General features: G+C 43.2%; 2 protein-coding genes across 2 annotated transcripts; both read right to left on the minus strand.

Moving 5' to 3' along the window:
• Positions 1-7,520: 7,520 nt before the first annotated feature.
• On the minus strand, positions 7,521-7,985 carry LOC143625694 (uncharacterized). Its single transcript, XM_077095966.1, has one exon. The coding sequence runs from the start codon at positions 7,983-7,985 to the stop codon at positions 7,521-7,523; it is 465 nt and encodes a 154-aa protein (XP_076952081.1).
• A 558-nt stretch (positions 7,986-8,543) lies between these two features.
• On the minus strand, positions 8,544-11,651 carry LOC143625695 (uncharacterized). The gene is made up of 4 exons (XM_077095967.1): positions 10,574-11,651; positions 9,888-10,531; positions 9,211-9,639; positions 8,544-8,876 (listed from the first exon to the last, which is right to left on the minus strand). The coding sequence occupies exons 1-4, from the start codon at positions 11,649-11,651 to the stop codon at positions 8,544-8,546; spliced, it is 2,484 nt and encodes an 827-aa protein (XP_076952082.1).
• Positions 11,652-15,310: the final 3,659 nt, after the last annotated feature.

The raw sequence follows: 15,310 nt of genomic DNA on the forward strand, positions 1-15,310 counted from the left end.
AGAATTAGCAAGTCAACTCCAAGAGTTGACCGCTAAAGGATTCATTCGCCCTAGCTCTTCGCCATGGGGTGCTCCGGTGTTGTTCGTTAAAAAGAAAGATGGTACGTTTCGCATGTGTATTGATTACCGCGAGCTGAACAAGCTCACCATTAAGAACCGGTATCCCTTACCGCGTATTGACGACCTCTTTGATCAACTCCAAGGTGCCTCTTGTTTCTCCAAGATCGATCTCCGTTCTGGCTATCACCAGTTGCGTATCCGCGAAGAGGACGTTCCCAAGACTGCTTTTCGAACCCGCTATGGCCATTTTGAATTCTTGGTCATGCCCTTCGGTTTAACCAACGCACCCGCCGTTTTCATGGATCTAATGAATCGGGTGTGTAGGCCTTTCTTGGATAAATTCGTGATCGTGTTCATTGATGATGTCCTGGTGTATTCTAAAACCAAGGCCAAGCATGAGCAACATCTTCGGTTGGTGTTGCAAAAGCTTCGAACCGAGCAACTCTTTGCCAAACTCTCCAAGTGTGAATTTTGGTCGGATGAAGTACAGTTTCTTGGTCATGTTGTAAACAAGATGGGTATTCATGTCGACCCATCCAAGATTGAAGCAATCAAGAACTGGATTACGCCATCCACTCCTACCGAAATCCGTTCCTTTTTAGGCTTAGCTGGTTACTACCGGCGATTTATTTCGAACTTCTCAAAGATCGCTTTGCCTTTAACAGCTTTAACGCACAAAGGCAAACCGTATATTTGGGGCTCGAAGCAAGAAGAAGCCTTTCTGAAGCTCAAGCATTTGTTGTGCGAAGCTCCTGTTCTAGCGTTACCTGAGGGTAATGATGATTTTGTCGTGTATTGTGATGCCTCCAACCAAGGTCTCGGTTGTGTGCTTATGCAACGAGGCAAGGTTATCGCTTACGCGTCTAGGCAACTTAAAATTCATGAAAAGAATTATACGACTCACGACCTCGAACTTGGCGCAGTTGTATTTGCTTTAAAAATCTGGAGACACTACCTCTATGGGACTAAGTGTATCATTTACACAGACCATAAAAGCCTTCAGCATATTTTTGATCAGAAGGAACTTAACATGAGACAACGCCGATGGAACGAACTCATCAGCGATTACGATTGTGAGATCCGATATCACCCTGGAAAGGCTAATGTGGTAGCTGATGCGCTCAGCCGTAAACCCAGCCAACTTAACTGTATCTTGCCGCGCACGCAGCTTCACTTCGCGCCGATTCAAAGCAATCTTGAATCATGCATTCGTGACGCGCAGCGCGCATCCATCAGCAATGGCAACCTTCGCGCCGAGTTAGCGTGTGGCGCGGAAGCGCATTTTGTCCCTAATCAGAGTGGAATTCTCTGCTATCTCAATCGCATCTGGATTCCCAATGATGAGAATCTTCGCACTGTCCTACTAAGTGAAGCGCACAAATCTCGGTATTCCGTTCATCCTGGTGCTGACAAAATGTACAAAGATTTGCGCCTTTCTTATTGGTGGCCTGGTATGAAAAAGGATATTGCTGTGTTCGTAGCTAAATGCCTAACTTGTTCTAAGGTAAAAGCTGAACATCAACGCCCATCTGGTTTGCTCGAACAACCTGAAATTCCTACGTGGAAATGGGAAAGTATAGCAATGGACTTTATCACCAAGTTACCCTTGACCGCAAGCAAACATGATAGCATTTGGGTAATAGTGGATCGATTGACCAAGTCTGCCCACTTTCTGCCCATTCGTGAAACCTACCGTGTTGAACAACTTGCGCATCTTTATGTCAAGGAAATTGTCTGCCGTCATGGTACTCCTTTGAGCATCATATCCGATCGCGATGGCCGTTTTATATCTCGCTTTTGGAAATCTCTCCAAACTGCGTTAGGAACTCGTTTGGACATGAGTACTGCATATCATCCTCAGACTGACGGACAGTCTGAGCGAACCATCCAAACCCTTGAAGATATGCTCCGATCTTGTGTTCTTGATTTTGGAGGTAATTGGGATTCACACCTACCTTTGATCGAGTTCTCTTATAATAACAGCTATCATTCCAGCATCGGTATGGCCCCATTTGAAGCACTTTACGGTCGAAAGTGCCGTTCACCGATTTGTTGGAACGAAGTGGGTGAAGTTCAAATCACAGGACCCGAACTAGTTCAAGAAACAACCGATAAAATCGCCAAGATCCGTGATCATCTGCTGACTGCCAGAAGCCGACAGAAGAGTTACGCAGATCGCAGGCGGAAGCCTCTCGAATTTCTAGTTGGTGATCTTGTTCTCCTCAAAGTGTCGCCCTGGAAGGGTGTTGTCCGCTTTGGGAAGAAAGGTAAGCTTGCACCTCGTTATGTTGGTCCATTCAAGATTCTTGCGAGGGTGGGAAAAGTTGCCTACAAACTGGACCTGCCGCCCGCGCTCAGCAATGTGCATCCAACGTTCCATGTATCCAATCTCAAGAAATGTTTAGCTGACGAGAACCTTCACATACCACTTGATGAAGTTCAAGTTGATGAGTCTATGCATTTCGTTGAGAAGCCTGTTGAGATTATGGATCGCGAGGTAAAGCAAACCAAGCGCAGTCGCATCCCTATTGTTAAAGTTCGTTGGCAGTCCAAGCGCGGAGCCGAGTTTACTTGGGAAAGGGAAGATCAGATGAAGATCAAGTACCCGCACCTTTTCTCTGCGCATCCTACTTCGAGATAAATTTCGGGACGAAATTTCTTAAAGTAGGGGAGACTGTGACAACTGCCCTATCCGACCCGACCCAGGTACCCGTTTTCGAATCCGATTCTTTTTATGATTTAAAGTTTGTTTATTAATCTTTGTAAAATTTAACGTTAAATAAATTATATATATATATATATATATTTTTTATATTACTTACTAATAATAATAATTTTCTTTCCGCCGTCCCGCCTCTTTCTCTCTCTTGTCGCCGTCCCGCCTCTTTTCTCTCTTGTCGCCGTCCCGCTCCTCTGCTTAACCCTTGCGCCTTGAACTCCCTTTTTCTCTTAATCCTTTTGCTTGTCCTTTGGTTCTTCCCGCCTAAGGATGTCTGCGCAGCTCCACGCGCCAGACTCCTTACAAGGAAGCCTGCGTGAAGACCGGCTGTTCCTGCGATACGCGAGACGAATTCTTCTCGCAGCGCGCTAAGAATTGTAATTCTTCTCGCAGCGCGCTAAGAACGGTAGTTCTTCCCGCGACGCGCTAAGGATTGTAGTTCTTCCCGCGGCGCGCTAAGCATTGTAGTTCTTCTCGCAGCGCGCTAAGAATTGTAGTTCTTCTCGCAGCGCGCTAAGAATGGTAGTTCTTCTCGCAGCGCGCTAAGAATGGTAGTTCTTCTCGCAGCGCGCTAAGAATGGTAGTTCTTCTCGCAGCGCGCTAAGAATGGTAGTTCTTCTCGCAGCGCGCTAAGGATTGTAGTTCTTCCCGCGGCGCGCTAAGAATTGTAGTTCTTCTCGCAGCGCGCTAAGAATGGTAGTTCTTCCCGCGACGCGCTAAGAATTGTAGTTCTTCTCGCAGCGCGCTAAGGATTTAAGTTCTTCCCGCGACGCGCTAAGGTTTGTTCTGTCTGCCTTCGCCCTCGCGCGTGCGCTCGAGTCTTCTCGCGCTAGACCTTAAGTCTTTTCTTCTGTTTAGGTCAGCCTGTATTCTTTTGTGATATCTTATCTTCTGTCTGAATAGCCACTTTCGGCGCAGCATGCGCACCAACCCCATTGGTTGGCAGAAAAAGTGACTGACATAATCTTTTGAAATCTTCTTTTGCATGTCTTGAACAGTGTTTTATCTGACTCCTCCCATGCTTTATTCTGTAACCTGTCAGCCCTTTTTCCTGTTCCCCCGGCTGCCATATCTTTTGGTATCTTTTGCTTTTGGAATCTTTTGCCTTTTGATATCTTTTGCTTGATTTGATAAGATCTTTTCCTCTTTTCTAGGGATTGTGTTCCCTAGGGTTTGCCTATAAATTTAGCTATCTTCTTAACACTTCACACACTACACTTAATCTCTCCCCAAATCTTCCTCTGCTCTCTTCTCCTTGCCCTCTGCCGTTGTTCCTCAGCCGCCTCCTCTCTCTGCCTTCGTCTTTTCCCTTGTCCTGCCCAGATTTCCGGTAATATATAATATAATATATAATAATTTGTTAAAGATACATATTGCTATGCTAACATATATTCAAGGCATAAAACAAATCGTTAAACCAATAACCTCTTATTTATAGGTTAACTTGTGCTTGTTTAAAAGTTGGTTCTTGCATTATCTTTCAACACACCTTTTTCAGGTGAGTAATCTCGTACCTAATCCCTTTTATTTTTAATGTTTTGGGATGTTCATGTGTTCATACAAACTTGAGTCTTAAACTGGTTTATAAACTTTTGTCGCGCAAAACCCCATGTGTTATGGACGTAGACTTGGCTGTTTATTTGTATGTGTGGATCATTAACCGTCTTGTCGGCCTATTCCGCAGTTTTCATGGATCCATTAGATGAACACGGGAGAACTATCGTTTATGATTTCTCTTTTGTTTACACTTGCACAGTTTTCTTGTTTTTGTGCTCAATTGGGAGCACGGATTGAACTATGAGCTATGATCTAAGGCTTGATCACAATCTGATTACACCCTTGTTGAACACCAGTTATACACATGATGCGCGCAGATATTGTTATCTATTTATATGTATTAAACTTGATTTCTCACCGACACGCAAGTGTTGACGTTTTATTTTAACACATGTTCAGGTTTGCTGTAGCTGCTTTTGGGAATCTCAAGGACACGTAGGATGCTTTCTTTTTGTTTGGACCTAGATTAAAATGTAACAAGACAAATTATGTTATATGAATATTTTAAGTTATGATTAATTTTATGTTACTTCGATAAATTGTGTTGCGCGTGCGCGGTAAATGTATTTAATAAATATTGACACCCAAATAGTGTCACGAGTAATGAAACAATACGTGGCGCCCCGATGTATAATCCGCCATCGGTCGGGGTGTTACAAACATGTTTCCCACTAAAAATCATATTTATCGATAAAAACCAACTATCAAACTACCCTTTTATTCTAAAGGCTGAGCCTACCAGCACATTCCAAGTTAAGTGCGTGTTCTTTTAATTATATCTTATTATTAGTAGTTTGAAAAACCGATTCCCGATAAGTATCCTCATCTCCCATTTATACGCAAAAAGAACAAAATCAAGGGACATTTTTCAAAACTTTTTTTATAAAGACTTTAACGAAAAACTAAAACGAAAAACATATGTATTCCCATCCCCACACTTAAAATTTGCATTGTCCTCAATGCAGAGAAGGAAACACGACTCAAAAATTCAAAACAAAACAAATCCTAAAAATACAAAAACAAATAAGAATAAAACAAAGCTAGAAAAATATAAAAACTAAAAACAAAGTAAAAAGGAAAAGACTTAGCTGGTAGTATGGAAGACTGTCAAAGTGCCAGTCTCGTCGCCATGAATTATCTCCTTACCGCTTCGCTCGCCATGATTATTTATCTCATTCTCTCATTTCGGAACAGACACGGCCTCTCCACTCGACGTACCTAAGTGAATACATAACAGAATATCTAGAAAATAAAGTCTAATTAGGTGTCCTGGAAAACATCACACCAACCCATCCTCCCAACCATACAAGTTCAGATTAATAATTATACAAACCAACGAAAATAAAACAGCATAAAAGAAAAATAAAGCATAAAAAGATACAACTCCCTAAGCTCGCTAGGATGTCCCCACACTTAGTCTTCATCCTCTTCCTCACTCTGCTCGAATGTTTGATACGGTTCAGCTTCCTCGAATTCAAGCGAACGCGGCCCATAAAACGGCGCACCATATCCATGACCATAACCATAGCTTCCCGAACCTCCCGGGAAACTCGACCCACTCGGCCCTGACACAGGCGGCCGTCTCAAATAATCAGGCAGATCAATATGCAATCCAGTCATCAAATGCCTCATATTCTCATCTTGTCTCTGTTGACTGTCCCTCATCAGCTGTCTAATCCCATCACACTGCTCCTTCACGTAATCCTGCATGTGGTCGAATCCCAAATTCATCCTGTCATATAAAGAATCCAAAGTAAGTACCTCAGGACGGGGCTCTCGAGCTGGAAACTGTCTTCCCGGTCTTTCTTGTCTGTGTAATGGCCTCTGATGTCGTGTAGGCAACTCAGCCCGCATCGCCGCAGCGACCTTAGAATCAAGAGCTGGAAGCTCAGTAGGACCCAAATGAGCCCCTTCCCATGCTAATGGATCAAAGGGCGCTAAAATCCCAGCCGACCTCAACTCTCTCACACCAATATACTCAACCACTGGCCCGCGTGTCAAATATTCCTGATTATATTTCTCAAAAACACCCAAATACTTTGCCAACAATGTCATATATGGGCCCATATCAATCTTTGATCTCTTTTGTGTACCTCCCCTTCGATTTCAATGAAACGACCAAGCCAAAACACTCGCCACATTAACAGGCCTTTGTTCAACCATAACCAATAAACAAAACAAATCCAACCAATTCACCTTGTTCTCACTCGAACCTCGTCCAACCAAAGTAGAACTTAAAATTTTATGAATATACCTCAAAACTGGGTCACGAATGTCCGATGCCACCATACTTCCTGAAAACAGAGAAACCGCAATCTTTACCCAAAAAGTAGCCAACTCCGTGCTGGTCAAACTAAAGGGCTTCTTATTTCTAAACGCACCTCTCAGACTCGTGTTAAACCCGACCGTATTAACTTCATCTTCTGTGTAAAAACCACTTGCTACCCCAAACTCGGCGATCGTCATCTCGTACGTTTCCTGCCCTAACGCAAACGAAACTGCGTCGGGTTTATCAAAATTACCTTCTTTATACCGAAATGTACATAAAACTCAAGCGTCAACTCTTTATACTGTTGTTCCTTTAAGCATAACATCGCTTAAAACTTCGGGCCCAAAAACTCCTCAATCCTACCTCTTTGCCCGATCTCATCCAAAGTATCCCAATTAATCGTTTTGAAAATCAGCATATCCGACTCCATAAGATCATAAAACTTCTCATATTCTTTCGAGTCTTCTGTAAATCGGAGTAACCTACAACCTCGCATATCCCTAGTCTTTCGCCTCAACGGTACCGCTCCTTCCTTGTAATTAATCATTCATTTTGTTGTTCTTTCAACCACATCCTACATTTTCGGCTCATCATCTTGCGGACCCGGTGCCGGACCGCGTCTTCACTTACTGACATCCTGGTGGTTCCTCTTTTTATGTCGGTGATGATCCCTTGCCACGACTCAAATACAGAAACGAAAACTACAAGACATGGTTAGTGACGCAAAAATAAAAAAAAAGAAAAAAAAGAATAGAAATAGAGATAGGAATACAAACTCTACACTTGAGTTTTCACTCAAGAACAACATGTGACAAATTAGTGCGACGGATCGAGAGGAGTTTCTTCCATCTCGATTGATTCCTCCGGTCCTCCAAGATAGTGCTTTAAGCGATGACCGTTCATCTTCCAAGACGTTTAATTATTCGGGTTCTCCAACTCCACCACTCCATACGGAAAAACTTCTTTCACCAAGTACGGTCCCGACCACTTTGATTTCAACATTCCTGCAAACAACTTCAAACGAGAGTTAAATAATAGTACCTTATCGCCTTTCTTGAACTCTTTTCCGCCTTTCAACCGCCGATCGTGCAAAGATTTCGTCTTTTCTTTGATGTTCAACGATCGGGAATATGCCGCATCCCGAAGCTCTTCCAACTCATGACTCTGAAAGTACATTTTCCTAGCGGCTTCGGTAAGATCGACAATCATCGTCTTCAACGCCCAATAAGCACGATGCTCCAACTCCACTGGTAGATGACAAGACTTACCATAAACAAGCATAAATGGTGTAGTACCCAACGGAGTCTTGTACGCGGTCCGGAATGCCCACAACGCATCATCTAACTTCTCCGACCAATCCTTTCGACTAGCCCCAACCATCTTTTCCAAAATCCTCTTCACCCCTCGATTTGCATTCTCGACTTGACCATTCGTTTGAGGGTGATAAGCAGTAGAGGTACGATGAGTAACTCCATAACGAGCCAATGCTTTCTCCATGACGGTATTGCAAAAATGAGTTCCCCGATCACTAATAATAGCTCTCAGAATACCGAAACGAGTAAATAACTTCTTAAGAAACCTCACAACAACTCGTGCAACATTCGTAGCCAACTCTTGGGCTTCCACCCACTTCGACACATAATCAATTGCCACCAAAATATACTTATTACCATTCGATGTGGGAAACGGTCCCACGAAGTCGATGCCCCAAACATCAAAGATTTCAAGAATTTTTATTGGGTTTTGAGGCATCTCATTCTTGAACGAAATATTACCTGTTCTTTGGCACGCATCACAAAGCTTCACAAACTCTTCAGCATCTTTAACAATTGTTAGCCAATAGAACCCACTATCAAGCACCTTCTGCACGGTAGCATGCGCACCATGATGACCTCCAGTCAACCCTTCATGAACATGCTTGAGGATATCCTATCCTTCCTATTTCGTCACACACCTCTTCAAAATCCGATCACCACCAATTTTAAACAAGAACGGGTTATCCCACACATATCTATTCACATCCCGGAAGAATTTCTTCTTTTGTTGCGTAGTTATACCCTCAAAAATAAAACCATTAGCCAAATAATTAGCGAAATCAGAGAACCATGGCATACCTTGCTTCTTAGCCGCAACAAAGTCGATTGACTCATTAGGGAATTTATCTCCAATCTCCTCCTCAAGCAACTCTTCTCTCTTCGGGTCCTCTAAACGGGATAGATGATCGGTCGCTACATTTTCCGCACCCTTCTTATCTTTGATCTCGTTGTCAAACTCGGAAAGTAGAAGAATCCACCGTATAAGACGAGGCTTCGCGTCTTTCTTCTGAAAGAGAAAATGCAAGGTTGCATGATCGGTAAAATCGATGGTATTCGAAAGCAAGAGGTACGAGCGGAACTTCTCAAATGCAAAAACAGCGGCTAAAAGCTCCTTCTCGGTGGTGGTGTAGTTTTCTTGGGCATCATTCAACGTCTTGCTAGCATAATAGATGGGTGAAAATGTTTATCTCGCTTTGCCCCAAAACCGCTCCGACCGCATAATCACTAGCATCAAACATGAGCTCAAACGGCAAACTCCAATCGGGAGAACAAAGAATGGGAGCACTTACGAGCTTTTCTTTTGAAAACGTGAACGTCTTCACACACTCATCATCAAACACAAACGGTACGTCTTTCTCGAGGAGTCGGGTCATCAGACGGGTAATTTTGGAGAAATCTTTGATAAATCGCCGATAGAACCCCGCATGGCCCAAGAAACTCCTAATCGCCTTCACATTCGTCGGTGGAGGAAGTCTACTTATAGTGTCAATCTTTGCCCGATCCACCTCAATACCATCTCTCGAGATCTTATGACCGAACACGAACCCTTCCGTCACCATAAAATGACACTTCTCCCAATTCAACATTAACTTCGTTTCAATGCATCTCTTCAACATCTTCTCAAGATTAGCCAAACATTGATTGAAAGAATTAGCGTAAACCGAAAAATCTTCCATGGACGTCTCGATCATATCCTGAAATATGGCTACCATGCAACGCTGAAAAGTAGCGGGAGCGTTACATAGTCCAAACGGCATTCGACGGTACGCAAAAGTGCCATACGGTCATGTAAAAGTCGTCTTCTCTTGGTCTTTTGGGCAATGGGAATTTGAAAATAACCCGAAAAACCATCAAGAAAACAGTAGAACTGCTGACCAGCCAAACGCTCCAACATCTGATTAATAAACGGCAACGGGAAGTGGTCCTTCCGGGTGGCATCATTCAACAGCCAATAATCAATACATACTCTCCAACCAGTAATCGTACGTGAAGGGATAAGCTCATTCTTCTCATTCATCACAACAGTCATACCTCCCTTCATTGGAACAACTTGGGTCGGGATCACCCATGGAGAGTCAAAAATTGGGTAAATCATCCCAGCATCCATCAACTTCAATACTTCCTTCTTCACCACCTCTTGCATATTCGGATTGAGATGTCTTTGTGGTTGCACCACCGGTTTGTACTCATCCTTCATTAGAATCCGGTGCATGCAATAAGCGGGGCTAATACCTTGAATATCGGACAATCTCCACGCAATCACCCCCTTATGCAACTTCAACACGTCTATTAACTTCGTCTTTTGTTCTTCCGCAAGCTTGGATGACACAATAACGGGCAAGTTCGAGCCCTCGTCAAGATACACATACTCCAAGTGTGACGGGAGTACTTTCAATTCCAACGGAGCGGGTTTCTCTACCGAATCCGCCTCACTCTCATAACTAATCTCATTCACCTCTATCATCTCGGGCAAACCCGAAATCTCAGCCAACTCCTCACAAACCGAATCATTCTCACACAACTCATCCTCTACCAAATCATCACAATCGACTAAACCATTACTTTCCACGAGATCCGTACCACAAATGTAATCAAAGAATTTATCCATACCTACAATAAAAAAATTAATAAAATAAACCGAATGTCATGGACCACTGAAATCATCTTGATCACTCGGGTGCTTCATCGACCTCGCGACATCATACGTAACATTTTCATCACCAACCCGAAGCGTGATCTTCCCATCATACACATCGATTAGTGCCTTTACGGTTCGTAAAAACGGACGACCAAGAATAATGGGAACCTTCTCGTCGGCCTCCATGTCGAGCACCGAAAAATCAACCGGGAACACAAACTTATCCACCTTCACTAAGAAATTCTCGATAATACATCGCGGATACTTCACAGAACGATCGGCCAATGATAAAGACATGCGAATCGTTGTAAGCTCGCCTAACTCCAACTTCTCGTACAAAGAATATGACATCAAATTAATATTCGCACCCAAATCCGCCAATTCATGGCTCATCGCATCACTACCAAACAAAACTGGAATAGTAAACACATCCGGATCTGACAACTTCTTGGGTACGCGGTTCAACACTACCGCTGAACAATCTCCCATGAGGGGAATCGATGACACCTCCCCCAACCTATGCTTCCTCTTCAACAGGTCCTTCAGAAACTTCACGTACTTCGGCATGTGTTGGAGGGCTTCAATGAACGGGAGATTAATCTTCAGCTGTCGGAATATATCAAGAAAGTGCCCATACTCCCGCGTGTATTTCTGGTGTTTCGCGCGACCGGGATACGGGATACGAGAGTGGTCAATCAAAGGTGATGGCCGGACTTCAACCGGCTTATTTACTGCTGGCGGGGCTACTGGTGCGGTGTTCTGCACTTGTCTCGGTACTTCCATCTCGATCTCTTCATCCATCACCTCCTCATCTTCCACTTCAACCTCATTCTTTCGCACCTTGGGACCTAAAACCCTACCGCTACGAGTAGTAATCGCCTTTATTGGAGCGGCCGGATTCTGCTGAGTAGAACCTGAAAATTGTCCTGGGGGTCTCTCATTTAATTGTCGATCAATATCACCAATGGTTCGCTGCATGTCGAGCATAGCTGATTGTTGATTCTTCAAAAGAAAATCATGGTCTGTAAGGGTCTTTTGAGTGACTTGATCTCTATTAAGGATTTGCTGCATCATTTCTTCCAATCTTCCCATTCCACCACTCAAATCTTTCCCATTACCCGAACTTTGCTCATTAGAACTTCCACTGTTATACTGACCTTGATTTCGGTTTTAGGGAGCTTGGAAGCCAGGTGGCCCATCGACGGGGCACCAATTTGAGTTGCCTTGCCCTTGATTCTGATTCTGATTCTGATTCTGACTCTTATAGTTGTTCCAGTTCTGATTGTTGTTGTTGTAAGCATTAGGGAACCTGTTCTGACCAGCCACAAAATCAACATCTTGATTGTTCATCAACGGACAATCCAGCGTACCATGACCACCTCTACACATCTCACATTTATCCACCTTAGTCTTTAGCTCTTTTATCTCTCGGGTGAGATTCTCCAAAGCAGCAGCCATACCGGTATCCAGATTAACCTGGTGTACACCTCGGACAGATGAGGGTGTACTGGTGGCCGGATTTGAATTCCCACCTTGTGGCTTCTTCGCGTACTCAGATTTCGCGAAATTTTCAAACATCTCGTTACACTCGGTCACGTTCTTCTTGTCCATCAGATTGCCCCCAGCAGCTGTGTCAAACCTTGCTTGAGCTTCATAAGTAAGCCCATTGTAAAACTTCTCAATAAGGGCCCAAGGTGTGAGCCCATGTTATAACAACGGGAAAGCAGATTCTGAAAACGTTCCCAAGCTTGGTAATATGCCTCATCCGGCTCCATGTGAAAGGAGTGGATTTGATCACGGAGGCGAGAGGCCTTAGAAGGTGGAAAGTACATCTTGAAGAATGCATTCCGAAGCACCTCCCATGTGGTGAATGTTCCAGGAGGTTGCGAATCGATCCAAGTGGTGGCACGACCCGAAAGTGTAAACGGAAACAAGTGAAGGACCTCCCATGTGGTGAATGTTCCAGCAGGTTGCGAATCGATCCAAGTGGCGGCACGACCTGAAAGTGTAAACGGAAACAAGTGAAGGAAGATCGCATCCAGGTTAGCACCATGCAAATTAAACGTTTTAATCACACGGGTCAGACGGTTGATGTGTGCCGGTGCATCTTCATCTTCACAGCCATGGAACTGGTGGTGATTGGTGATGTAGTTGATGACATAGGATGGGATCTGCCACGAGTTAGGGTTATTAATGTCAGGGGCGACAATGGGTGAGTGATCTCCATGGAACCCTTCAAAAGCTTGCTGGTACACGGTGTGGTTATTCTCGTCCATCTGAACGGGTCTAGGACTTTGTGGTGGTGAATTTGCGGGTGAATTTGCGGGTGATGATTTCGGTGAAGTATCTATGGTGATCGGTTGCTTTTCAGACGAACTTGCCTCGGACTTCAATGGAGTAGGTCCAAAACAATTCAACGTTGGTCCTTGCGAACAAAGATGTGGCATATACCTACAAAAACGCATAAGACCGAGTAAGTAGTTTCTAATAAAATGAGAATAATGAAAAGAAACTAGACTTAATTAGACTCCTACGACTAAAAAAAACGTAAAGCAAAACAAGTAGCACGTATGTAGCAAGTAGGTCCAATCAAAGCTAATGACGCAATTGCCAAGAGTCCCCGGCAACGGCGCCAAAAACTTGATGTGCTAAAAGTAGTTTAATATTTATTAACTAAATTAACTAAAAATAAACACTAAGTAATACTCTAGACTCTCTAAAACTCGACTAAACTACTAACCGGCGAGTGAACCGATCGACTCTAGTAAAGCTAAGTAAGTCCGGATATCGAACCAATGAGACTCTTTATAATAAGGTTTTATTAGCTAATTAGACTCGACTACAAAACACGACTTATTGATTATATTTGTTTGGGGGATTTAAAATACCAATTTAATACTACCTAGGCTAGACTCCCCTAAATTTCAGTAATGAATTGACTTGGGAAAATATTTAGTTATGGACAGGGATCGTAAAATAAACACTTATAAGAAAACCCGAACAGGACCCCTGACCCTTCGCAAGAGAAACCTATGGATTCCTAACAAGTTTTAACGCACACCAGTATTAAAAATCAAGTTCGCTTACGGTCACCCAATTGTTTATAATTTAGTTCCTTTATACGAAATCCTACCTTACAGTGCGGAAATCAAAGGCAATTTACTATACTTAATTGATTTGATAAACAATAATAAATAATCAACCCTAGACGGACTTCTTATGAAGAACTAAATCTAGCAAGATTAAATAGTAAAGACTTATCAATACCCTAGCACTTTACAGATTTTAGGTTAGCAACACACTTAGGTTTATTTGACAATATTATTCCTATGATCTTATTGTTAGGGCACGGATTTTCAGTATCCTCAGCAAAGGTTATGTTCAGAGCAGATTCAGGATGCGGTATCTTCCAAGGTAACAGGTATCCTAATTACATTATATAACTAAGACGATCTTTGCTACTTTCCTTGTTTACCAGGTCAAAGGTAGTTGCCATGATCTCCCCAAGATTCAAACTTGCTGTTATTAGAGCGTGACTAACAAGGAAACGTGGTGATTAACAGATTTAACGGCTAATTGGAATCATTCCAAAGTTTCCTTAAATATAGGCCATATTGGTAGCTTTTTATTTTTGTATAAATAGAGCTCAAAACCGGATCATAACACACACTCTAGACACACAAGACTTCCTAGTACTCGCATTCTCTGTAATCACGATCAAGTTTGAGCTCCACCATTGTTATTAATAAACCGGTGGTGATAGTTTTCACCGCCAGGGGTTTTTTGCTTGTAATATTAAGGATAACAGGTTTTTTCCTCGCAACAAATCCTTGTGTTCAAGCACTTTTACTTTCATTTTATACAAGCACCTAGTCTCGATTACTAATTTGGTTACAAAATTACCATTGTCAATTTTTTACCAAAACAATTTGGCACCCACCGTGGGGCTGACGGTGCTTTAATCCATTAATTCTGTTTATTTCATTCACCTTCATTCTCTTTACAATGGCCTCACAACCAAAAACCAGTTCAGTCTCTGCTCCGGTGGTCACTACAGCTACAAGTGTCAACCCAGGACCTCCACCACTGCCAAAGAAAAATACTCAGCCCAGAGGAGAAATTCCACCATTCACGGGGTCCTCCACACGGATAGACCCGGTTATTTCTAACAATGATATTTTTGCTTTGATGAAACAGGTCAAAACGCACATGGAGCAGCAAGAGAAGACCAACTCAAGGCTATTAAGGAGATTGAAGGAATCAAGAAGAAACCAGGGCAGAGGCCACTCCAATCATCCCCATGGTCCTTGATTTTGATTATCCAGGATCTTCTATCCTTCAGAACCCCTGATCCTTGGGGACACAATTGGCAAGGATTCCACCACAGCAGCAATCAGGATGCTGGGGAGCTTTTCCTTCGGTATCCTCGGAGTTACCCGGACCAACGAGGCCAGAGTCCATCAACATGCAGCTTCGCTCAACCATGCCAGCCGGCATATTTTCATCAGGATCCCCTATGATGTCCTCAGAAGTGCATGTTGGAGATGACATCCCTATGTAGGTGAACCTTATTTTGGGGATACCATCAATGGAGGAATTAACCACCCAAGCTCAGGATACCAGAGACCTAACCAAGATCTTGGTAACAGTTTACTTAATTCTAATTTATACACTAACCGTGGATCTGTGCAGGACAAGGGGATATCCCCCGAGATAGCCAGGGAATTACAGAAAATGAAGGAAATGATCTC

Source organism: Bidens hawaiensis, unplaced genomic scaffold (genome assembly GCF_021521415.1).
Source record: "Bidens hawaiensis isolate Kalapana, Puna unplaced genomic scaffold, B.hawaiensis_p1.1 tig00004192_1, whole genome shotgun sequence".
Lineage (NCBI taxonomy): Eukaryota > Viridiplantae > Streptophyta > Magnoliopsida > Asterales > Asteraceae > Bidens > Bidens hawaiensis.

Excerpts from the sequence above, each read along its gene's own strand:
- LOC143625695 (XM_077095967.1), bottom strand. The coding sequence starts at position 11,651 with ATGGGAAGATTGGAAGAAATGATGCAGCAAATCCTTAATAGAGATCAA. Across the intron at positions 10,532-10,573 it reads TGATCAAGATGATTTCAGTG|GTATGGATAAATTCTTTGAT; the intron begins GTCCATGACATT and ends TTTTTATTGTAG. Across the intron at positions 8,877-9,210 it reads CGTTTTCAAAAGAAAAGCTC|TTTGACAACGAGATCAAAGA; the intron begins GTAAGTGCTCCC and ends CTACTTTCCGAG.
- LOC143625694 (XM_077095966.1), bottom strand. The coding sequence starts at position 7,985 with ATGGTTGGGGCTAGTCGAAAGGATTGGTCGGAGAAGTTAGATGATGCG.